The sequence below is a fragment of the Ambystoma mexicanum genome, chromosome 9 (assembly GCF_040938575.1).
Source record: "Ambystoma mexicanum isolate Mex_15411 chromosome 9, UKY_AmexF1_1, whole genome shotgun sequence".
Taxonomy (NCBI): domain Eukaryota; kingdom Metazoa; phylum Chordata; class Amphibia; order Caudata; family Ambystomatidae; genus Ambystoma; species Ambystoma mexicanum.
Genome location: NC_090931.1, coordinates 1,293,612,800 through 1,293,638,913, shown reverse-complemented (window position 1 = coordinate 1,293,638,913; position 26,114 = coordinate 1,293,612,800). Strand labels below are relative to the sequence as shown.

The 26,114-nt window shown below is 45.5% G+C and overlaps 1 protein-coding gene across 3 annotated transcripts in view; it reads right to left on the bottom strand.

The window, feature by feature from the left end:
- ZNF148 (zinc finger protein 148) overlaps positions 1-26,114 on the bottom strand; it is a 569,671-nt gene that overhangs the window by 478,601 nt on the left and 64,956 nt on the right. For all 3 annotated transcript variants that reach the window (XM_069616642.1, XM_069616641.1, XM_069616640.1), the window contains exon 2: positions 540-885. In XM_069616642.1, coding sequence (XP_069472743.1) covers positions 540-869 — 330 coding nt within the window. In that variant the 5' untranslated portion in view covers positions 870-885. The remainder of the gene's footprint in view (positions 1-539; positions 886-26,114) is intronic.

The window sequence follows — 26,114 nt, the reverse complement described above, 5'->3', positions numbered from 1 at the left end:
GAAAGCATGTCTGCATTCCTCTATTGTCCTCTCTTCCTAATCTACCCAGGAGGAGGTATGGGCAACATCTATGATGTTCATTCCAAATGAATGTAAGATGGTTCCAGGGAGGCCAATAAGGAGTTACAAAACCAATGTAACTTCATGAAAATGGTTGGAATTTTTCTCACTGGGTAAAACTTCAAATGCATGAACATCTCTATGAAGATGCAATACTGAAAAAGTCACTATACAGAAACAGAAGCAAATTCTCATGTAACCCAACAAAACATGTTGCAAAGGGATGTTGAAGTAGAAAAATAGTGGCCACAGTCTTACAAATGATGACATCAAAATAATTGTTATTAAATAAGCAAACAGTTGGAAGAGGTCAAATCTTATCATTCATGCTTGAAACAAGCAAGGGGATACAATTGAACTACTTAAAACATTTTGAGACATGGTTCCCTATATCAAATTTCTATTTGTTGATCATTTGTTACAAAACTAAATATGCTATTTCAACACAACTGCAATGTTTTCACAACTACATCACTTACAGGCAGATGTAATGCATAAGGCAGAGCTTGAGGGTGCTGTGCTTGCATTTCCATTTCATCATTTTTCACCGTCTCTTCTTGGACCATGAGTTCATCCTGTGATAGAATCTCCTGGGGATGCCGAAGTTCAGGCTCCTGTAACAGTTGGTTTGGAGCCAGGATGTCTTGTTGAGCCAAAAGCTTACTTCCGTGCACTCCCTCCTGCCTCTCTTTGGGTCCTGCAGGATGGTCAGATACTCCACCCATCACAATCAGAGCCCGCGAGGACTGCATTTCGTCTAGGCCGCCACATTTAAGAAATATGCTTTGTAGCCTGTCTTCTATATTCATGCTTTTGTACAAAAACCTAAAATGAAAGTACTGCAAGTCAGTATTGTACACATATATTTGCAAAAACAGGGTCCAATGTACGACTCTAACATGAACAGCAATTTCTTAATTTTTACAGAATATTAACATCACGACAAGCAAAGAACATCTCTGCAAACATGAATTTAAACAACATGAGAAAGCAGTTCAAATGAGTAGCTTAAATAATGACAATTATAATGTGGTTCCTACAAATGCCTTTAAAACCCTTTTGGTGGTGTGACTATATCCCTGGCCTAATTCTGGGGACATCAAGTGGGGTGACTAAGGGGGCCTAGTGCCACCCCGAGCTGGTGGATGATGGGCCAGTGGAAGGTGTGTGGAGAATGCCCATGTCACCTCTACTTAGTCCCCCCTGCCCCCAAGGCAGAGGACTATCACAGGAGGCCAGTGATGGATACTGTCTCTTTAAGAGGAACAGCTCTTAAACTTGGGGTGCTGACACAGTAACTTCAGAGATAAGGTACCTCCCACAACTCCAAATATAACTATATCAGGGCCCCAGTGGTTAGAGAATTGGGAAACTGCCCCTTTAAATGGAAGAGGAGAGTCAAGATTGCTGCAGAACTGGATAGGGAGGGAATACATCTCCCATGACATGGGAGGTTAATAGCCGATTTGACAACCATCCAAAGTACTACAGCTCTTGCACTGCGGCTGCAGGGAACCATGTTTCAAGGGAATCACATTTCCCTGGGCATAGGCAGAGGTCACCCAATCAGACACCATAGAAACCTTGAGCAACATTCTGGAGCTCACTCCGTGAAGACACGGCCTCCTTGTCTACGGCCCTATGTCGTGAGCCCACATTAAAATAAATAAGAGGCAGCAAATTCAGAATCGCTCAACTCATTGTCACCAACCACTCCCATCGGAGGACTGCATATGTTTCAGGCATGCTACAAACAGACGGAACACTGGAGAAGGCCCAGGGCTGGCACAGCTGGTCTCTTATCACAGTACACTACAACATGGAGGATCAACATTTCAAAAGCTTGTCCTACGCCCTAATTACCATGTCAAACATGGGTGAAGCCATTAGAACTAAACAATCACAAACCCTAACCTGCTCGCAGCCACAGGTGCAGAGCCTCACAGGGAGACCAGCCCAAGGGAAGGGATCACAGGGCTGTATAAGCCCAGAGTCCCAATCAGACAGTGTGGATATTTGGAATAAGAGCAGGTGGTGAGAGTTTTAAGTAGGTTGGGGAGCAACGGGAGGAGGAATTTGAGGAGGAAAGTGGGAGATCAACCGCAGGAGCTGGGATTGCATTAGGAGGAGGAGATTGGCATGAGATATAAGCAATAAAAGGCGGAGGTTGGTTTGAAAGTTAAGGATGGGTTAAGACATCAGGAGGTTGGTGGGAGGACAGCGCAGCCCTGGTCTAAGAGAGCAGGAGGAAGTCGGTTTTAGACATTAGGAGCTACTGAAGTCAGAGCTAGCAAAATAAGTACAAGGGAGCATGCTTGGCCCAAGGAAGGGCAAGGAGTACGGACCCCAATCCTATGGATTGAAGCCCACAGTGGTAGGAGGAAAATGCATGTGGCATGGTGTCGAAGCGAGCAGAATTAGGGTAGGAGTAGTAGAGAGGTGGTAACAAGTGATAGAACAGAATTAATATATACATCGCAGAAATACATTTAAACAGATAATTCCATATTTTAAAACTCCACATTGATGTGTAAATGTAATATTGAATCAAATACATACAAATCGGTATGAACACAATACCCAAAATGAACTTCTTTTCATTGCACAGTGTTCGAAATTGAGGGGAGCTTGGAGCTATTAAGCTCCTGCTTATAGCCTAGAAGACCCTGGTTAGCTTAACACCAACAGTTACCAGGGGCTACCTTTGGCTTCCCAGACCAACTGAGGAGAAAGTTCGAGGAAAAAGAGTGGGAAACAATAAGTCAACAGATCGGCAAAGTATCTAGAAATGTCTGGTAGAGTTTAATCTATTACTTTGTGTCTATAGAACACCCCAAGTATGCTTGGTGCAGACTGGACTCAGTAGACCTCTGGCACATGGTCTGGGCATGCCCAATAAGACAAATGTTTTGGCATGAGGCAATAACAAGAGTGAACAAATTGCTGGGCAGCCAGCTAGAATGTTCCCCAAAGGTCTGTCTGTTGGGGGTCATAACGAGTACGAAAAGATAGGATCAAAGGAAGAAAATGGATGCCCATCTGCTGTTGCTAGAAAAGCAGCGGATGGCTACTGCTTGGAAGAACCCCAAAGGCCCACTTCTGAAAAGTCTGACACAGAGCAGTAGGTAGCTGCAGAGAGACAGGTTATTTATGACGTGGGGAGAAAGGGGAGAGTGACACAGAGATGGCATGGAACATTCTTCTTCATGATTTGCAAACCTACACCGTGAGGGGGACTTGTAATGTCATTGACAGGGACAGTTGGAACTTTCAAGGAATGGGTAGTATAGCTCAGTGGCAACGCGCTCGTCTTGGAAGCAAGACGACAGAAACACAGGTTTGAATTCCGGGTCCGCACTTAGAAACCTCTTTAGTATTATGCGTGTTATAAATAACCAATTATATATTTATATATATTATAAAGAAGAGCCGGCCGGAAGGAAGGAAATCACTCCGAGCAGCACATGCCGGGTAGATAGACTCAGCAGAGGGCACACTGGCTTGTGGTTGTAGAGCTGAGTTGGAATGAGGGGGTCAGGGGGACAAGGCAGGGGAGTGAGTTGGGAATGTTCATTGTTTTGTTCATTGATTTACAGATTTTTAAAAAAAGAAAAAGAAAATGTCCTTGGGTGCATGTGTAATCCAGTACCAAGCGAGCCCTACTCCTCTCTGCACGCCCTATGTATCGCACTCTGGGGCCCACTGGGTGAGGTCTGCACAATAGAGGTATGCCCAATAAAACAAATAGAGCAAAAATTAAAGTCATCAACAATAAATGGAAGAATGGTCAAAATAATTTGGAACAAGTCACTGCAGCAAGGTTAGGAATGCCAATACAAATAATGAGCGGAAAAGCAAGAAAAAGGATCGTTAATTCTGCACAGGCTTCAATTCTGTTCCCAAGTGGAGAGTCACAACAGGTTTGAAGCCTTAGAATGGGTGCCAGATTAGTGAACTATGTTTGGAACTAAAGAAACTGGTTCACTGCATTATTCACCAAGAGAAAACATTGGAAAGGTGGGTGTGTGAGGAATTGAGGGACTTTGTCCTGTCTCCCCAAGGGGAGATATAAACGGCTAGAGAGGGGAGCCTGCTCAGCAATAACCCCTCTTGTGGTCGAGGCAAGTGGGTCCTCACCTGGAGACACTTCCCCTTTGGGGACAAGGACTCCTGTTCCCGTGAGGAGCTCCCTGATGCCCTCCACATGATGGCATATGTGGAACTATCTAATACACAAAATAAGTTCTGAGACTGGGATGAAGAGAAAACAAACTTATGCCATTACCAGAGAGAAAGAGAAGTTATCTCTTTACATCAAAATCTCCAATTAACTGTGAAGAGTACATTGAAGAAAGAAGACATGCGAAAGTAAGAGGAGAGAGAAGAAGGCAGACACAAACAGGGTAGGCCCCCTGTGAGTAGAACACCTGATGGAGACGGAACTGAAGCAGACTGCAAAGTTCAGAACTGCTTTGAGCAGAAGGAAGCGCTGGAAGCCTGGGGTGTACAAGAAGACAGAAGCCGAGACAGCTAGAGCGGAAAACTTGATGGTGACATGACCATGAAGCAATCGTGGTGGGAAGGCTGTCCGTTCAACGACGCAAACACCACCCTGCGAAGGAAGCAACTAATGATCTAGTTACCCACAGCGGTATTGAGAGGCTGAGAAGATGAGGCAAATTCATGACAAGGCATACATTCGTTTTGCAAGACTGATTAGTCAATAATGCTAAATCAAGAAATGTTGATGGCAATCCAACCTAAATGATTAGCAATTTTTGTATCACTATTTTCATTGGGACGAGCACTTTATTGCAACAAGATATCGACAAAGACTCAAAGTTTGTGTGTGTGTACCATTTTGGTTTTTATCAAGCTAGTAATAACATTTTGCCAGCTTTTGGTATAAATGTGCACAGCCACAAGCAACAGGTTGGTTTAAGACCGGGTAAACATTTTTAATAGGAATCTAGAGTTAAGATGTTTCTTGTGACTTGCTTTTTCGGAGAGCTAGGTCTCAACACCTAATCCATACCAGAAGGACGTCTTTGAATCATGCTAAAAAATATATTGTCAACCTTTTCTGAATTGAGCTGGAGAAGGGCCATCCTCTGCCAGGTTTCATGTGTGTGGTTTATTATGTGATGCACGCTTTTCAAGTCCAATAAAACATTTCTAGCCATTTGAAGCTGAACCTTTGTACACACGTGTACCAACAACTAGAGACAAGAACACAATCCAGTGCCTGAACTGTAGATTGGGTTCAAATCACAACTTAACCACTTAGCTTGTTTGATCATAGACATCATTTTCTGTCAGTGTGCCTTCTCTGTAAAAATTGGAAATGATTATTCACTCATAAAACGCCTGTGTTCTTTACAGCTTTCAAATATAGTGCTTGTTCCAGCTGCTTAATGTAGTGGTCAATTATGATTGCCCATCACAAAGTTATTTGTCACTTGGGTCAAGCAACTTAACTGCCCATGTGATGCATTCAACTATAAAAGACTGGTGACACTTCAGACGCTGATGTAATTTTCTGTCACTGCTGTCGGGAGCGTAATAAAATATGGAACAAGGAAGGAGGAAGAGGTGGCATATAGAAGAGCAAGAGGTAGAGGGGAAAGTGAAAACCCCAGCAGTTGGATACAGAATAGTGGGCAATGGGCGGGCTATTAAACAGGTCAGTCTTTTGCCCAGTGGGCCTAACATCAAAGAGTCCAGGCCTGGTCCTTGGGTGGTTTAGGGCTGCCTCCTGCATGTATTCACCTCCTCCCTGTTACAGTCTCAGACAAAACAAATACATGGTGCGCAGTGTGTTATTCGTGTTTCGTGGACTAAGGACCTTGCTGTGGAGTCTGTCTTTACTTGCTTTCATTACCCTCAGGAGAGGGCGGAGCCTTAAAAAGGGCTCCCTACGCTGAGCGCGCGGTGTGCGCAGTGTGTTATTCGTGTTACTCAGGGAGCGAGGAAGGAGAAAGCCCAGATCAAGCTCCTGTTTTTACATCGAAAGGCTCAGGTACTCTTCTTTTGAAAGCCAAACATTGTAACACTCTCCCAAATCTCTCCATCCACTCTGTGTTAGCCCGGTGTAAATAACAGTTTGTCGTAAATTGCCGGACAGCTTAGGCAACCCTCTGGGAGTGTGGCAATAATATTGTCATAGCCCTAGGAAGCGGTGTTACTTAAAGGTGACATTCTATCTGCTGTCTCCGGTGGCCTTGAGTAGAGCAAAAGAAAAGAGTTACAACTCGAACAATCCTTACCCCCCCCTTTTCCCTCCATTTCCACTCTTCCCCACACGTTCCCATCCCCTGCTACTCCTCCTTTAGCTCGGCCTAACCTGACAAAACACTAAAAATGCCGGGAAAGACAACTAGCCGAAATAAAACGGCAACTGCAAGGGGAAGTAAACCATATGGGCTACGCTCAAATAAAGGAACATCAGCGGATATGGGCAAAAATCCCACGGCAGAAAATGGAGAGAAAAATGCCCCAGTTGGAGAAGTGGCGGTCCCCCAAAAGGGCCCCTTGGACGCATACTTTCCCTGTAAACCCACGGTGGGAGGGCCCGCGACTAGACCTAAAAAAGGGAACTCCTTGCAATTAGAAGGAGAAGGCAGCTACCTCCCGTTAGATCTAGATAATGACTCCCTTCTACAGCTATGTCACGCCCTCCAGGAGCGAGTGGGTACACAAGAGGGGAAACAAATGGAGGAAAAAGCTGCAGGGTCCCCTGTAACTAGTGACCCTATACCTGACACTCTGGAGGAAATAGGGCCTACAATGCCGTCACTGGAGGAACTTGCAAAAACCCCTTGGTTAGGGGACGTTGAACAGCCTATCCTTGTGTCCTTGGCTTCACAAACAGACCCCCCCCCCTCCCTACCTAACATTATCCCTATAACCTCACCAAAGGAACCACGATTATCGGCCAGCCCAAACATGGCTTTTGAATCTGGAAATTCAATACACGACCTTGCACCACCAGATTATAGTACCCATGAAACATCGCAATCTGGAAACGCTACCCTCAACTTTGCCATTAAAATATTACTAAAACTCTGTGGTACGATTCATGAAGATCAAAAAGGGGAGAGTGGTCCTTGCTCTTTACAACCTATTGAGAGCACCTACTAAAATACCTAATATCCCCTGTATTGACCTGAGGGAAATCCCGTCCACTGCCATTCCATTAAAGGGACGGGCCAAGACAACTCCAGTGCCAACCTTGGAAAAGGAAACCACGACGCAGGAGGAACATGGGTCCCTTCTTGCGGGAGAGGGGGTGGTAGAAAATAGAGCCCAACCCTCCAGAAAACAGAAAAGACAGGCAAAGAAAAGTGAGGACAAAACCAACAATCCCCCCCCCCAGAAATTCTACCCCTCGGCCACCAGCGAAAATCTTATCTAAAAAACAACGTAAACGGGCTGCTAGAAGGAAACGAAGATCAGCCCAAACAGTGGGCACCCTAACCAGCTGGCTAATGGATGAGCAACCGGGGCAAACTAGTCAGCATTCGGAAGCCCAGTTATCAATTTGTTCTGATCCAGGCACTGCGATGCAAAATTCTATATCTCTACCCAGGCAGGTACCTGAGGCCCCCCAACAAATCCCTTCTCAAACGCCCCGCTTGGGTGGTGGGGGGCCCCTGAGGCATGACAAATTGGACATTAAAAAAGTTACGATAGCGCCTACTGAGGGAGGAAAAAAGGGCATTCAATTAAATAGATGTACACTCTTCGCCCTTTTTTCAAAAATTCCATCACTAAGAATATTAAATACCAGTGACGTTGACTTCGTTGAACCTTCGTGCCTAAAGGAAGTAAAACTTACAACCATTCATTGCTACTTACCTGAGACAGCTGCTATGATAAGGGCAAATCGGTCATCTTTAGAACACTTGGGATACGAATTAGACGTACCTATACCCTCTGCCTCGATGGTGGATAAGTGCCAAAAATGTTCCTGCGCTTGTACCCCTAGCGCGGCCGTACTGACGACAACAAAAGCTGCTCTTAGAATCAGTTATGAACAAGGGTGGGAGTGGCTACAGGGAATGTTTGCCCAGAAGAAAAGAGAATGAACCTCTACTATTATCAGTTGGAACACAAGGGGACATAGCCACTGGATAAATGAGGGAGCCTCTTGCAATATTTTATAATCTGCTGACATATTCTTATTGCAAGAATCCTGGGTTACCTTTGATCTGGAATTTGATGGTTATGTGAATTTCCAATGTATGGCAGTTAAATGAGATAGGGGAAGACCAAAGGGGGGTCTCCTAATCGGTGCCAGTCTTCATATAACCCTAAACTGATCTATCAGGACAGCCCAGGAGGAAATGTTTTGGCGATCCAAATAAACCCGCCGGGCGGTTGGGCAGGTTGCAATGAGATTTTGATAATATTTATGACCCACCGGGTGAGCAGAATACAGAACCTATTGGGGATAAACTGGACACTTTGATGACCGCTTGGTGTACTGGGGACAACAAGCCAGCAGTCATAGTCTGTGGGGATTTGAATGCAAAATGCCTCGATCTGGAAGGGTGTGGGAATTACCAATGTGTTCAGAATATGTGTGATATGCCCCTACTTAAGAGTAATAACAAAGGGAGTCTCTGGTTAGATATCCTCAAAGAATGGCATCTGACTATATTAAATGATCGCGCAAGGGGGGACACACCAGGGAAAGACTCCTGGACAGTGGGGGAAAAGTGCGCTGTTCTCGATTATGTGGCCGTTTCAGAGTGTATTCTTCCACAGGTTATACAACTAGACATTAAGCTGAATGACTTTAGTGATCACGGAACCCTTACACTGTGCATTGAGGGTGGGGAGGATAGAACTAAGGTGGACTCTTGTAGAGAGTTGGCACCTAATCATGCGGGCAACAAGATTAGATGGACCCAAAGATACATTGAAAAAATAATCACCATTTCCTTCCCTAGTGATAAGACTATTAAGCAACTAATGTGGGGGAAGAACCCCGAGGAAATTGAAAGCTGGATCACTCATCTGACACACTCACTCTTCAAAACTAACCCTACCCCGGGGATAAATTGGAAGAGTGGGGGTACTCAAACATTTGATGCAAACATTGGAGACCAGAAACGTCTCATGCGACGAGCCCTAAGAGCCTTAAGGGAACATAAAACTACAAACATTGAGGTACACACATTTAATCTTAAATCCCTAGAGATTAAACGCAAATATCGTAGTTGGCTAAAAAGATATCGCCAGTCTCTAAAAAGAAGCCAATGGCAAAAGTTTGCTGAAGCCCTTTGTAGTAAAAATAGCCGTAGGATCTGGCAAATACTGGCAAAGGCGGGGGGAGAACAGAAGCTGAAGGTCTTAAACCCCATCTCGGGAGAAAAATGGGTTGATTATATCTCGAATAAATTCCATAGAGAGAACACGATCAACACACAAAGCATTATGGGGGTTTTAAGTTGGCCACTCCCCCTGAGCTACAGGTGCATAAAACACACTATACTGAACCTAAAATCCTCAAATGCCCCAGGACCAAATGGCCTGGCCAACGCGGTATTGAAGCAGGATCCTCATAACTGGGCGCAGATTTACACTATATTCCAGGATCTGCAGATCATGCCAAATCCCCTCTTCTTGGAAGAAGTCTGTATTAATACCAGTTTATAAAAAGAGGGATCGAACTCTACTTGCCAATTACCGCCAACTTTCTATGCGGGACGTTCGCAGCAAAATCTTTAACACACTGGTCCTCAAAGAGATTGAAAACTGGGTCTCTGAAAGACAGATTTTGCACTACGCACAAACAGGCTTTAGGCCAGGGGCAGGCACTACCCATAACATCAGGGTCCTAGATCAGTTAATAAATAACACCATGAGCTGTAAGGACGCCACACTCTACATTGTCTTTGTAGATTTCACCAGTGCCTTTGACCTGGTGGGTCGGGACACATTGTGGCTCAAGCTGAAAGATATGGAGTGCCCAAGTTGGATCTTAAACATTCTGATAGCCCTGCACAGTAACACCTCAACAAGGGTACGCCTTAACAACCGAGGGGAGGTATCAGAGGAGATCTGTTCCAATATAGGAGTCAAGCAGGGTAGCGTAACTGCACCCATGCTATATAATTTATATATAGAAGACCTGCTGGCCCGTATGGCATTAAAATCCAACTGCCCTCCTAAATTGAAGGAAACGCCAACTACGGGAATGCTATATGCAGACGACCTGATCCTCTTTGATAGGACTCTATCTGGTATCAAGAACCTACTCAATGAACTTCAGGTCTACTCAGCACAATTGGGACTGGTTATAAACCTGGAAAAAACAAAAATAATGGCCATTGCAAGAAAAGGGCCAAGACGATCTGGCATTGATACCAACCTGGGAACAATTGCTGTGGTGGAGCAATACCCATACCTGGGGCTGGATTTTAAGGCTCTATCAGATTACAAAGCCATTATTAGAAATAAAAAAGGAGAGCTAAATTGCTTACCCTCCAGGCCTGCAGATTTGCTAAGGGTACTGCAGGTTTTAGTATGGCTGGTATTATGAAGTTGAACATGCAGTGCTTTGTACCTGCAGTGCTATATGGCTTGGAGGCCTTAGCAATGCAAGATTTGACGTGGCTAAACACCTAAGAGGGACACTACTGGCGCAGTGTCTTTGGCCTGGGACCTTCTTGTTCAGTTAAATATCTAAGATTGGAACTGGGCCTAATTTCCCTGAGAGGGATGGCACCGCGGGCACGAGGTTCCTTCTATGTGAAAGCCTTAGCAAATCTGCAATGTAAATTGCTCAGGCTGGCAGGACAGAGCTATGATCTAGAAAAACACCCCTGGGGTAAGTCATATAAAGAGTTGAACGAATCATTGTTTGTGGAGATTGACTGGCCACATGAAAAGCTAAGACACTTACCATTTATTTATCAGAAAAGAGCATTCCAAGATAAGCTAAATAAGTGGGATTGGTGTATGAACTCAGAGCACTTAACTACACTCAAAGGATATGAGGCAGTCTCTCACGTCACCCACAGATATTTAAGACCCCCGGTGTACCTATTGTTATCCCCGGTGCCTGAAGTTAGACGCTTTATGCTGCAATTAAGAACAAACCAGCTACCGGTGCTTACTATAATTGGGCCAAGGTTAAAAATTTCCCGAGAGTCCAGAATCTGCAGAATCTGTCAGGCGACAGGAGCACTTGAATCTGCTCGGCACGTTCTAACACTTTGCCCAAAACTTGGCCCGACATATATGAACGCATATGAAAAATGTGTCTACAATTATGAGGCGATAAAAGATTAAGCTTACTGGTATGGATGTTTGAATCCAGTTTCCTTAAGTCTACAGCTAGCTCTCTTTAGGGTTTGGAACCAAATAAAGCCCTTACTCCAGTGATAAAAAAAACCTCACTTTAGTAATAAAGTGATATCTATTGGTCTTTCGATATACTGCTATATTGGGATTGTGAAGCCCATGGTCAAATGAAAGACTGGAAAGATAATAATATTGCTTGTTTTTATTTTTTATATGGTGCATACAATGGCAGTGTAATTTACCTATGCTGTTATTACGTTTTATATGCTGTACTTAATGGAGTTGATATATATGATTTGTTTTGAGATGTATATATATATATATATATATATATATATATATATATATATATGAGTTGTGTAAAATCCAATATCTGGATTGTATCACAATAAAGTATTTATTATTACAAATACATTAGCATAACTAAAGTGCATGTGAGACTTTCTATAGCACGTTCCTCCTACAGGCTTCAGTTTAAACAGGGTTGCCACATCTACACAGCTCATGTTCACCTACAGGATATATATCTTACTCTGTTAGGTGTCCTGTGGTCTATGTTCACAGTGTAGATAACAAGATGTTCAAGCCCAGGAAGGACCAAATAATTTTTTCTTACTAGGTTTGATAATAATTGGTAGCAACAACAGTTCTGTGAAGCACGTTTAGAAGCACTACATTAAATAGACTATTAATACTTTATTTTAAATGAGCATGACTTGTGCACATTGTCCTTCTACGGGGATTCATTAAGAGCACATGATTTCAAACGGAACACCAATTCATTACATGGTGACACTGACATGTGAGCAAACTGGTTTAGGAATCTTTTTTTGTGGCAGTGCTGAGCACAAAGATGTGTACGATGTTATAGTGGTGACTACTCAGAGCAACAAATGACAGCAGAGGAGAGATGGGCAACACTGCTCCAAGGAAACCATCAGTGGCTGATCATCACAGTGATCAACTTCTGGATTGAGATCGATAAAGAATTGTAAAAGAAAAGCCGAATTGAATCACAGTTTTAAAAACCTTTTTGTTATGAAGACTCAAAAAAATGGAAAAATGAAAAGTTTGACAAATCAAACAAAACATTAAAAAAAAAAAAATAGTGGTTACTGCCCGGGCTGGTGGTGGGCTCCCTGACCGCCCACGAGTACTGTCTAGGTTTGTTATGTGCACTCATGTCCAATAAAACCAGGTGCTATGTTAGCACATGAAATCCAAACATTAACACCAATTATATCACCAAATAGAGCTGAAGCCACGGTGCAGTCCCTGAAGTTACAGGCTGGGCTCAAATACTAACTTCACAGACAAAATAACGTGTGACCCTTGCCAAACCATTTACTCTCAATACGCTTTAATCTTAAAAAGTTAGAAGGATTTGGTTACACTATTCGTAAATCCCTCCCAATTTTAAAATCTGCTGCTTTCTGCTCCATATATAAAAACACATCAACCAGATATAGACGCACGATTACAAAAGTATATGCTGCTTGATTGCATGGCAACTTAAAGTCCCATATGATATACTCACTTGACTATCAGACTGGTGTCCCTCCAGACAGGAAATCTGTTTCTTTCAGGGGAAAAGCACAGCAAAGCAATGTGCACATTTAGGGAACGGTCAGATATAAAGTGCACATAGAAAGAGAAACCATACCATGAGAATATTGGGCATTTAGTAAAGTAAATTGAGTCACTGAATGAGAATAGATGGTGAAAGGGGAAACTCCAGCAATGGCAAGGTGATATATGGGTACACAGGAATGCATCAATCATCCTGCCATACTTGGAATTTTTACGAGACTGGCTACAGAAACGCCATACAACAGCGTGCTGCTCAGAGGAGGGACTGTGATACAGGCAGAACTAGCCTTCTGTGAAGAATTGAGTCTTCTAATCCGCAGAGTGCAAGGCCTCCAGACCCCCTCAGCCTAATAGAAAGGGCTGGCAGCTGCAGATGATGCTATCTGTATATGGTGTGAGAAATATTCCCAGACCCTAGCTAGCAAAGAGCCCTGCACTCAAATCACAACATGCTGGGGCCAAGGCCTACCTGCAAATGAAGATATGTTTCTCTGGAAAAGGCGTTGTTTTGGAGTGCCCCCCGCATCCCAAGCATTTGGTATGCCCCCTTGCCTCAGTAGCTGCTTGGATAAGGGACATGTCAGAGCACCGGTGACCCATAATTGAATGTCTCCTTCTGCAAGTTTTTGCTTACCTTCATTCTCGAGGACACGGCAGCAGTTCCAGTATGTGACTCGATCTGCCGCTTCTACGCCCGGGCCTCTGCACATGCGCCCCACAAACAATTGCACTTGCCTGTGCTCCCCGGATCGTGCCCAGCCCGGGAGCCCCTGCCTTACCTGCAAGCTACGAAAAACCAAAAAAGTACCGAAACTGCACTGCCCTCGCTCTAGAAATATCAAAGTTAGTGCGACAGCATTAATGAAATAAAAAGCAAATCACTGGTTTTGTATTGCAACATGCAATGCGATACCACTTATTTTATGGCTTGGATAAGAAGCGGATGTCACGGAAAGCGAACCAAGAAGCAAACGGAAAGGAGGAGAAGGTCCCAAGTACCTATGGGCACCAGACTATCCCCTGCGATATTGAAGCCAACAATGAATACAGGCATACCGGCAAGCCTAAAGGGACTGGTTATAGAATCAGGTAAACTCGTCCCAGTACAATTGACAAAAGCATGAAAACCAAGTAGATTAACTTTAACTGTATTAATGTGATAAAGAGAAGCACAGAAACCCCAAAGAGTGAGAGAAATAGAATTGGAGTATTTGGATGATATTGTGATTCATAGAGATAGTTGGCCTGAAAATGTTCACCTGTACGCAATCACACAAGCACTGAAAAAAGCTGGACTTGCAGCCAATGCACAGAAATGTCACCTAGCACAAACTGCTGTGAAGTACTTCAGATTTTCCGTAGGGAATGGTCTGATACAACCACACAAATGGAAAAAGTGAAGGCAGTCCAACTAATTCCTGTCCCCAAGACCAAGAGAGACCTTTGTGCCTTCCTGGGGTGAAATGGATATTATAGAAGGTTCATACGCAATTACTCCACACTAGCCGCTAACCTGACAAATTAAAGAATTTCCAAGCACTGAAGCTACTCAGGGATAAAAGTGATCAGTTTCGAAGGCCTGAAAAATATACTTTGCAATGAACCTGTCCTTAAGATGCCAGGCTTCAATAAAGAGATTCTGTTACAAATAGACACATCTAAGAAGGGTTTAGGCGCAGTGCTTTCACAAGAACACAACAGCGTCAAACATCTTGTGTTATTTCCAAGCCGAAAACATTTTCCTAGAGAACAATCCTACGCTATTGTAGAACTGGAGGCACTGACCATAAAGCGGGCTGTCACACACTTAAATTATTATCCGACATGCCGAACGTTTAGATTGTTCACGGATCACTCCATGGTTTATGAAAATACACCAATGCCAGAGTATAGAGATGGTTCTTGGATCTACAAACCTTTTGTTTTTCTGTCACACATCGAAAGGGTCAAGAACAAGGGAATTTGGACTTCCTCAGGTGTTTTCCTATCTATCAAGAAGGGGAAGCCACGAACCTAAAGGAAAGGGTATGTGACGAATCAAGAGAATTCAACCCTTCTCCCCCAAGGCGAAGGCCCCTCGTAGAGGTTAGGGAGGTGAACACGCTCAGCAACACCCTCCCCAGGAGTTGAGGCAAGTGGGACCTCACCAGCACAGACTCCACATTTGGAGACAAGGACCCCCGTTCCTGTGAGTAACTCCCTGATGCCCTCCCCATGATGGCATATATGGAACTATCGAATACACAAAATAATTACCAGTTCTAGAAGTGGGGAGAAGAAAAAGTGAAATTGTGCAGTTACCAGAAAGAAAGTTCTGTCTTTAAATCAGAATCTCCAAAGAACTGCGAGGAGTGGGTTAAAGAGGGAGGATACGCTAAAGGAAGAGAGAGAAAGAGAGAAAAATAGAAGGAGAGAAAAAGAGAAGTAGAGAGAAGAAGAGAGAAAAAGAGAAAAAGAGAGAAGTAGAGAGAAGTAGAGAGAGGTAGAGAGAAGTAGAGAGAAGTAGAGAGAAGTAGAGAGAGAGAAAGAGGGAAAGAGAGAGAGAGAGAAAGAGAGAGAAAGAGAGAGAAAGAGAGAAAGAAAGAGAGACGCAGTCAGGGGAGGCCACCTATGAGTAGAACACCTGTCAGATGTGAAGCTGAAGCAGACCGCTGGAAGCACGGCGTGTATGAGTGGCCAAAAGTCGAGATGGCTGGAGCGGAAAGCTCAGTGGTGGTGTGACCACAAAGCAATTGTGCTGGGCAGGCTGTCGGTTCAACGACGCCGACACCACCCCATGAAGGAAGCAACTAATGGTCCATTTACCCATAGCCGTAACGAGAAGCCGAGAAGGAGAGACAAACCTCGCAAGAAGTGTACATCGCAGAAAGTGAACCGAGAAGCAAGCAGAAGGAAGGAGATAGTACTAAGTATCTACGTTCATCGGAAACGTTCTCCTGCAATACTGAAGGTAACGGGGAGAACAGGAATAACGGAAAGCAAAAAGGGAATGGTTATAGAATCAGAGAAACTCATCCCAGAACAAATGAAGAAAGCGTGAAAACCAGGTAGATGAACTTGAACTGTATTAATGTGATATGGAAAAGCATAGAAACCCAAAGAGGGAGAGAAATCGAATTGGAGTATCACTACCATGGGAAGAACATAACAGATAGGTAGCTGTGAACTACTAAAGACCAGAGTAGTCCCTAGGATAAACTTTATACAAGAAAGTCCATAACAGGAGAAGGTGAACTATATTTATTTGGAAAGCAAAAGCTCCAGAGGAGGAGGCTTTACATAAGAATCTTCAGAACCCTCTAATACACCGAGAAGGTTCAGACAAGGGCAAGGAAACCCCATACTAAAGAGGAGAGAAAGACTGTCAGTCCCATAAAGGAGTTGCAGGAACTAATACAGAGGATAACGAGAGACAATTTAAAAATTGCATATTAATAAGAACTCTAAAAGAAGTGAAGACAAGTGCAAAAACACCACCGTTGGGAGAAGGGAGCTATTCTCCTGACCTTAGTTGATTAAACTAGCATTAGGGTCAGTTAGGGTTAGTTTTGAACAGCACACTTATTCCTTTGTAGGTAGGGAACACCCCATAGCAATAGGGAAACACAGGGTGAAAATGTCCTCAGAGTGTCCCTGTCCTTCTTCTGACCCGACACAGATGCCATAAAGATAGGTCCTTGTACTGGTGCCCCTAGCGCACTTGTAATTGGAATGACAAAAGAGTGAGTGAGGGAGTTTGTCTTACACATAACCAAGTGCGAACAAAGTGTAATATTCAGTGTGGACTTGATTTAGAAGCGAAGCGTCAACAGAACAGAAATGTTTTCAAGACCTTGTAAAAAGCCAGTAATATATAGAATGTTATAAGATAAGGCATTCCACATTCCGGCAATGGGCGAGAGGTGCTCGCCTTTAGTTTTAAATTTGGTTTTGGAGACCACTAATAAACATGAGTTTGGATAACAGAGGTCTTGTGCTGGATGGTAAGCAAATATCTTACTGACAAGATGAGAGAGCCAAGCCTTCTAGGCATTTCAAAACTAGAGTCTTGAAATGTAGTCTCGGTCTAATTGGCAATCAATGCAGGGGCTTCTGTACATTTATCACATAATGAGACTTGGAGAGATTGTATAGGAGTCAAACTGACAAATTTTGTATATATATTGATGGCGTTATAATTGATCATCAGGGATGCGGATACATTTGAATGATCCAACTTAGCTTATAAGGGCACTTGTAGACGTGACCAAGTCAGAATGACCAATGCAAGGACAAAACAGACTAAGCTGTTTTTTTGGTCTCAATAAAAAAAAAATAATAATAATACAAAAATAAAAAAAAGTTCAACAACCCCAGTACTTGTATATTAAAACTTAGATCAGCCTCTCAAATTACACTAAGATGTTTTACTGACTGAGCAAAGACTGTACCATTACTCCAAACTATAGGAGAGGGCGAATGTCTAGAAGGGTTACAGAAATGTTTAGGGCCCAAAATTATCACTTCAGTTTCAGAGATTTAATTGCAACTGATTATTCAGCATCTAACTCTGGACTAGCTAAAACCGTTTGCTCAAATGTGAGAGTCCTACAAGAGGGTACATACTTCAACATACATCTGGGCATTATTGGCATACAATTGAAACTGCATATCCCAGTTTTTAAGGAAAGGAAGCAGTGGTCTGATAAAGATGTTGAAAAGTAACAGAGAGAGGCGTAAACTCTGTGGCACTCCACAGAGCACCTGTAGTGCATGTGTTAAAATGAGCTAAATAACATGGCACCCGTGCGTGGCCATTTTGCACATTCACTTCCATTACCGCAATGAAAATGTCTATGTTTTCGTGGGCTCAGTAAGCAAACGTGAATTCTGCAATGGTTGCATGGTCACATAATGATGTCAGATGAGCTAACTGTGAAGGATAGTTGTAGAGTCCGCTGAAGGACAAAGCCAAAAAGGGAGTCGGAGCTTTCCAGGTGCAGTGCTAAGGGTTGCTGGGAACGAAGGCGAGGGAGAGAAGCTGGCTGCCTGACTGCGAGGCTCCGTCCCGGGCCACATCCTGAACAAATAAATATCCTTATCGGTGCTACCTTTCAACATGACAATAAGAAATGATTACGGTGGAAGGCTTGGTACAGGGGTTGTCTCGTTCCGAGTTTCCCTCTATCTGTGGCGACCGAGGATTTCATGCAGACAGACTGCCGGCATAAACAGAGATCACAGCCCGCATTGGACATCCGTAAAGCGAGACGTTCTATTGAGGGAAAAAGCACGGTTCCATAGGCCGATGCATGGGAGGAGCTAACTGCGGTGTATTACGGTGAAGTCTGGATTCACCCTCCTCGCTAGTTGCTGGCACTAACGAGGCTCGAAGAGGTTGGAGGAGAAGAACGGGTCCCCCTCCAACAGAGGTACACACATAATTTCCCCTCACAGTGGAGCTTAGGACCGATCGTGGTGCAGGTTGCCCTTGCTCCCCCCATTGAAGAACGCAACATACACGGTAGGCAGTGCGGCTCCTGCGGAGTGACTAGGTGGCAGACCCTACATAACACATGTGGATGCCCCGCTGACAGCGGAGAAAGGCGTGGAGAAACACCAAAGTGACCGCCCCCGCTGCGGGTGGAACGTGACACGGCTATACGCCGGGCTACAGATGCGGGCAGAGACCGTTGCTGTTTCATGACTCCCACCAGATCCTGATACAAGTACCCATTATCTTTGGAAGCCCAATCGGGGCGTGGTGCAGACACATTCGGATACCGCTCCAGCCACAGGAGGTACAAGTTACGCCCATAACGCCCATAGGCCCTCGGATACGGCAACGAAGAGGCCGGCTGACCTGCCCTGCATAATTGTGCTAGTGTCGGCAAATCCTTAACCTCGACTGGGCACACATCCCTTGGGTTCTAGTGCTTCCCCCAATTTTAGATGCGTCTCTGAAGCGGGCCCCGCTATGTGTCATTAACCACTGGGCAAGCAACTAACGGACCCGTATGGAACATACACTGAGCCCTCTAGCTGGTGACGCTGAAATCAATACTGAGTGGGGCAAGGGAGGTGGATGATCTTGCGTGTGGCTCCAAGTCCTCAGAGCAGAGTTTTAAATACACGGGAGGCTACAGTCCATCCTACTTCTTATGGAGTGAAGCAAATGTGACACGGGTGAATGGAAGCAGCGCTGGATCTCTGCATGGGCTGAAAGGGCAGTAGTGTTCCAATACATACTTAACATATCTGACCAGCAGAAGTCGCTCCCATTTAAGAGCAGTCAAAGGAACTGTGTAGCCCTATACGCCCGCTGTGAGCTGTGGACAGTGCATAACTGGCCCTCCAAGACCCTAATATTGCGGCAAACCCAAAAGGATCACGCTTCAAGGTACAATCCGGTCTCGTGGTGTGGACCTTTAGTCCAAGGGAGGCTACAATCCTTTCTCGGTTTCACAGTGTCCATTGAAAAGGGCACGCACAATGAACACTGGATCTGTGAAGGGTGGAAAAGCCAGATTCTTACCCGGCCACAAGATTTGGAAACCAAGACGAGATAACAATATAAGCAACGGCTGGAACACTATCACCAGTGATACGTGAAGGGGTGTTCGCCAAATATTAATACTGGAGAGGAAGGGGCCGGCCGGCTGAAAAGCTCTATACAGGCTATATCCTCTGAGGAACTACTAAGCTGTTCATAGTGGGTCCTCCTCTGTGCTACCTATTGACAATGACAAAAGGTGCAGGTGACAAGAAGAAAGGCCCTATGGATTATTTCACCAACTCCCAGATCCCGGTGGCGAACTTGGGGCATCGCCAGCCGGTGGCAACCCCATCAACATCAACCGGTAATCCTAGAGAGGTCCACTTACTAAAATCAGGCTTTTGTATCCGTAAATGTCAAACTTGATGACATAATAGCAACAATTGGGTCACTCAAGGCAAAACTGGAGAAGGAGAGCGCTCGGATAACAGAAACGGAAGCCAGAGTAAGTGTGACTGAGGACAAGGTAGATAAACATGACCGAGACATAACAAACTTAAAGGGGGAATTGTCCAAGATAAGGGGCCATTGCGAAGAAGAGGTCCAGGAGGAACAATGTACCCCAGAATCTGCATGCAAAGGCCAAATGGACATTTTTGTGGAGGCACTTCTGAAGTCCAGAAAACAAAGCTGTGGCAAACATGAACAATTCCTAGTGGAGCGGGCACATCGCACCCTGGCCCCGACACCCAAACCAGGGGCCTCTCCCCGCACCATTATAGCAAGGCTGCTGAATTACAGAGGCATGGACTTAATCCTTAGAATGTCCAGAGAACTGGGAACGTTGAGGTATGAAGAAAGCAACATTCACATATATTCATATTTTGCTGCAGGGGTACAGGCCCAAAGGAGGTCATACGATCCGGTGAAGAGGCAGCTGAGACTGCGCTGGATTCTGCATGCTTTGATCTTCCTGGCAAAGTTGCCGATTCAGCATGGTGGCAGGGCGCATTTAAAAACAAAAACCCTACTGAAGCTATGAACTATGTTGATGGTCTGGCAAGGATAAACTGGCGTAAACTAGCTGAACCTTACACAAGTGGTGGACTAGAAGCACCCGATTTTGAACTCTACTACTTGATGTCACAAGCCCAATTTGCAAGATATTGGTGCAACCCTGAAGACACCGCTACACACATACCATTGGCGAGATATGCTGCATCCCCCACTGACCTTAGCTCAGTTATATTTAGTGCGCGACATAGGGACTCCTGTGCATTTGACCCCGTTAGTACCACTGTCAGCGCATGGTCAAACATTTTTGTGAAAATTTGTGTGAGATGCCATATGACCGAGGAGCCCCACTATGATGCTTTCCAGGAATTTCCACCCACCTTTGATGAGACGCTACAAAAGGCTTGGGATCCTGCCAAGGAATTGAAAATAGGCGATATGTACCCTGAGGGGGGAGTATGTTACTTAGAGATTTACCAGGTTACTCACCGTAGTGACCACCTTACTCCTAGTCCATAGTCCCCTTTCCTCCATACTTGTGGGACATCTCTCCGTCCTGTGGGACAGGACCGGAGCACTTTGTAAAAAGCATCCACATTTTTTTCAAAAATGTGTCCCTCCTCTCTTTCCTGCACAGGGCCCGGCAAGTGGCCGTAACCCCGCCCACCTTGGCTCCGCCCCGCGCATCGCCCATCAGTCCTTTTCTATCGCTGGGTCGAAGACCCATTAGCAATAACAGAGGAACCTTATTAGAGGGTTCGGCGGGCGGGCGTATGGAGAAAAGGAGACTATGAACTAGGAGTAAGGTGGTCACTACGGTGAGTAACCTGGTAATACTCCTACGTCCCGTCCCCTTTCCTCCATACTTGTGGGAGATTCCCAAGCACTCCTTACAGGAACTATGGGTGGATGGAAATGCCCCTTACTGAAACAGGTTCTTCAGCACAGCCTGACCAAACTGAGCGTCAGCTCTAGAGCTCATGTCGAGACAGTAATGCTTGCAGAACGCAGATGGGGAGGACCAAGTAGCTGCCCTAGCGATGGACTCCCAGGGAACATATTTTTGAAAAGCAACCGTGGCTGCCTTGCCTCACACCATGTGTGCATGGATACCCGTAGGAGGTTTCAACCCTTGGACAGTGAAAGACTCCGTGATGCAGGCGGCGATCCACCTAGAAATAGTTGCCTTAGACGCCGGCTTGGCCTGAGGGTTACCGAAGGTCACAAAAAGTTGAGAAGAACTCTTAAGCTCGGAAGTCCTATCCAGGTAGAACTTAAGAGCTCTTCGGACATCAAGACAGTGCAGAACTCTTTCAGCCTCTGAGGCAGGGTTCGGAAAAAAGACCGGAAGGGAGATCGACTGATTCAGATGGAATTCGGTCACTAACTTCGGTAGAAAAGCCGGGTTTGTCCGAAGGACTACCTTGTCCTTGTGAAAGACCAAGAAAGGATGCTCCACCGACAATGCCTGGAGCTCACTCACTCTCCTTGCTGACGTAACGGCGACCAGAAAGGACACTTTCCAAGACAAATACCTGAGGTCTACTGTAGCCATTGGTTCATAGGGTTTATGGCTCAGCGCCGTCAGGACTACATTTAGGTCCCATGGCGGGTGCGGATTACGAACTGGGGGGTAGAGGCGTGTCAAGCCAGCAAAATGCCTCTTCACCACTGGGTTAGTTAGAGAATAAGAACACAGGTCTGTAGAAAGGTAAGCAGAAACCGCTGAGAGATACTTCCTGCATGACAGAACATGAACCCCTGATTCTGCTAGGGAGGACACAAAGGACAGCACCGTGTCAATCGTGGCCACCCTCGGATCCAACTTCTTCTCCAAATACCAATGACAGAACCTGAGCCATTTACTCTTGTATTGAGATCTGGTCGAGGGTTTCCTGGCTGCCTGGATAATGCGCATGTTATCCGCAGACAAACTCAGATGCTCTAAAGACTTGAACTCAGGCACCATGCCGCCAAGCTGAGCTATTGTGGGGAGGGGTGCCACATCTGTTCCCCTTGGTGAAGAAGATCGGGAGTTACTGGTAACCAGATCGGCGGATACACCGACAGGTGTTGAAGTTCTGAGAACCAAAACCTGGCCGGCCACCACGGGGCTATCAGTAGAAGGGAACAGTTCACTGAGTTCTTCAACTTCCAAATTGCACGGTGAACTAGAGGCAGAGGCGGGAAGGCGTAAGCTCTCATGTTGTGCCATGGAATCTCAAGAGCATCCCCCAGAGAGGAGGCTCCCAGCCCCCCTCTGGAGGCATACTGAGGAAGCTTCTTGTTCACCGCCGTGGCGAAGAGGTCCACCTCCGGTGTGCCCCAATGCGAGAAAATCCATGAGAGGGCCTCTGCCTTGAACTCCCACTCGTAGCTGACCACTGTCCGCCGGCTGAGGGCATCCGCTGTGACATTCAGCTGGCCCGGGATGTGCACTGCAAGCAGCCAGACACCATGAAGCACGGCCCACTCCCAAATCTGGATGGACAGGTCCACGAGGGGGGCGGGGGAGGGGGGAGACTTTGTTCCCCCTTGCTTGTTTATGTAATACATTGATACCACATTGTCCGTTCTTATGCGGACCACTTTGTTGACAATGAGCGGTCTGAACGCCTTGAGCGCTAAGAAGATCGCCAGAAGCTCAAAATGATTTATGTGCAGGAGCTTGTCCTGAGGCGACCAGAGGTCTGAGACCTGCCGAAGATCTAACGTTGCACCCCACCCTAGAAGGGAGGAGTCCGTTGTGATCGTCACCGTGGGGACCGGGTCCTGAAACCCCACGCCCCCAGACAGATTGTCCCTGGATTTGCCCACCTCATGAGAGGCCACCTCAGGTCCAGAAACAATCTCCTGAGGATGCCTTTTTCGGTAAATTTCAAGCGTTTATGCGCACCGACCCCATGAGGGAGTATTTCAAAGGGCTTTTCAAGGAGATATGTCCTCCGGCGCCTCCAGCTTCACCTGTCCCTCCGGTGGTTCTGCCGGCGCCTCCCTTGCCCGTGGTGCCTTCCCCATGCTCTCCCACCTTTGCCTCCATTGTCCCCAGTGGACAAGGCAGTGCCTGACACGGCTCAGCAGGATCCTGACCTGTCGGATGACCCTCAAGGAGATCAGGACCAAATCCCAGTCGATGGATGAGGGGTCTTAATCTTAGCCTTAACAAAAGCAACCTCGGTCGAGCCGGTACTATGAGGCCTGGAATGTTTTTGTGACATACCAACCGCCAACTGAGCCTTCGAAGGAAGGACCTCAGCACTGCTGGTAAAAGAAGAACTTTGCTTCTTTGCCCCCTCAACAGATCTGGTGTCACCACAAGAGCGGGAACGGTGTGCTTTCACTGACAAAGCCTTGACCGGCCTCTCAGAACTGTTGGTAGCTTTAGTCTCTGTACGAGGGACCTCGGACCCAGGCCTGGTAACAGCCTTTTCTGCGTGGGCCTCGAACATCCGTTCAGTAACTACAAGCCCAGCCAAGGCCTCGGGGCGCACCTCGGTTTTGTTTTTGAGGAAAGCCAACAGAGAGGCCTCAGAGCAAACTCCGGTAGAACTGGGTCTACAAACTGCCCCCACAGGAGGGGCCTTGGAGCATACTCCGGTGCTCACAGGCCCCTTACGGAGACCCTTGGAGAAAACTTCGGTAGAATTATTAGGCCCAACGGGCACCTCAGGGCGAACCCCGGTAACAGAGCGATCAATGCCCCTCCTGGACCGAGAGGAAGGTATCCCCCGGCCGGGGGGCTCTGAAAAGTAAAGAATTTACCAGGTGTTTTTTCTTCTCGTCGATGAACGCCTGAAAATGAGAAGAAGGAGTTCGTCGGAACACCTCCTCCCACCGCTCCAACCGACGTTGAAGAGCCCGGACCGAAAGGGAGTCACAGTAAAAACAGGAGTCCCAACGGTGTTCCGGACCCAAACACTCTAAACAAAGAGGATGGGGATCCGCCCTCGCGAAGCAACGGTGTCACGATGAACAATCTGGAAAGTCTAATCTGAAAGACATAGACAGACTAGTAACGAACGCTAGCGAGAGCCAGAGAGGAAAAAAGGGAAGAAAATCTTCCGAGGATGCAAGTGCGTCCGGCCCGATCAAGCGGAGAAAAGGACTGATGGGCGATGCGTGGGGCGGAGCCAAGGTGGGCGGGGTTACGGCTGCGTGCCGGGCCCCGCGCAGGAAAGAGAGGAGGGACACATTTTTTAAACACATTTGGATGCTTTTTACAAAGTGCTCCGGTCCCGACCCAAAGGACAGAGAGATGTCCCACAAGTATGGAGGAAAGGGGACGGGATGTAGGAGTATTTGTGAATACTATTGGGGGCAGGCAGTTGTAATTGCTACAATAACACTGAATGAGAGCTGCATTCCGTAAGAGATGGCCATCATTCCCGAAGGAACAAGATTCACACGAATGCATAAGAGCCATCATGTCTAATGATGGTACGAAAAACAAAGTGTCCAGATTATATGGGTTTATACAATCTCATATTCCTCCTCAAAACTCCATTAAATCAGCATGGGAGGAGAGTGTGGGAACCATGATTGGGGGTGTTAAATGGCACAAATACTGTCAAGAACCTGAACTGCATATTGCTAAGCAGTAAGCCCAGATGCACTCCTAAAGAACCTCAGTTCAATGAATACATTATTGCCACATTGGCAGGTTTTATGCCACTACGGGCTTGTGTTAATAACTCTAACTTGAAGAAATCTTTTACACAATTTATGATGGTTGTTCAATAACAATTTCAGTAGATCCTTCAATGAAAAGCATGTGTTTCAATAGACCAAAAGTATAAAGCAGCATTTGCAACAATATTTAGGGATATGGTTCATTTTAATTGACCCATCAACCTTAGTTTCAAAAATAAATCTAGGAAATAAATTTCCATTTTCAAACAAGGTTATCCAAATCAGCAACATAAAAAACACAATAAGACACATGACATAGGCATTCACATAGTCATGCTCTTGTTACAGTGTTACATGTCAATCAACAGATACAAACTTCTCATGCGGAGATCAGTTCCCTCTTGGGAGACTTTTTGGGAGCTTATACAATATAGCAGCTCCCTCCAGGGAAGCCCTTTTAGTGGATGTTACAAATGACCAACGCGTTTCGGATCTAATGATCCATCTTCAGGGTGGGGGAATTGCTGTTCCTGTATGCAATGGGTAATTAGCAATAGGTGCGGACCTGAAAACGTCACGTACGCACTTACTTGTAAACTCGACAGAGTGTTGCAATTCCTTTTCCGTGCCGCCACTACAGGAACAGCCAGTATACAACTTCAAGTGGCTGCCTTTTATTGTGGATGACCGTGCATCACGTGACCAGACGTATTGCTGGTATCACGTGATACTTGCATATCGTTAATCTTATTTTTAAGGATATAAGTCACTTTAACAGTGTTTTTTCTCCAAATTCGATATATACCACAACGCATGTGTTTCCAGTATTATAGCGCATATACTAGATCCATAAAACGGTGGAGTATAACATCTCCAAATTTCACGTGTGAGTTGCGATGATGTTAATCTTATTTTCAAGGGTACATGTACCCGTGAGGGTACTTATGAACTCACTTCAAATTCAATAGATACTGAGACACATTCGTTCCTATGCTTATTATTTCCAGTATTATGACATATATTCTACATCCAA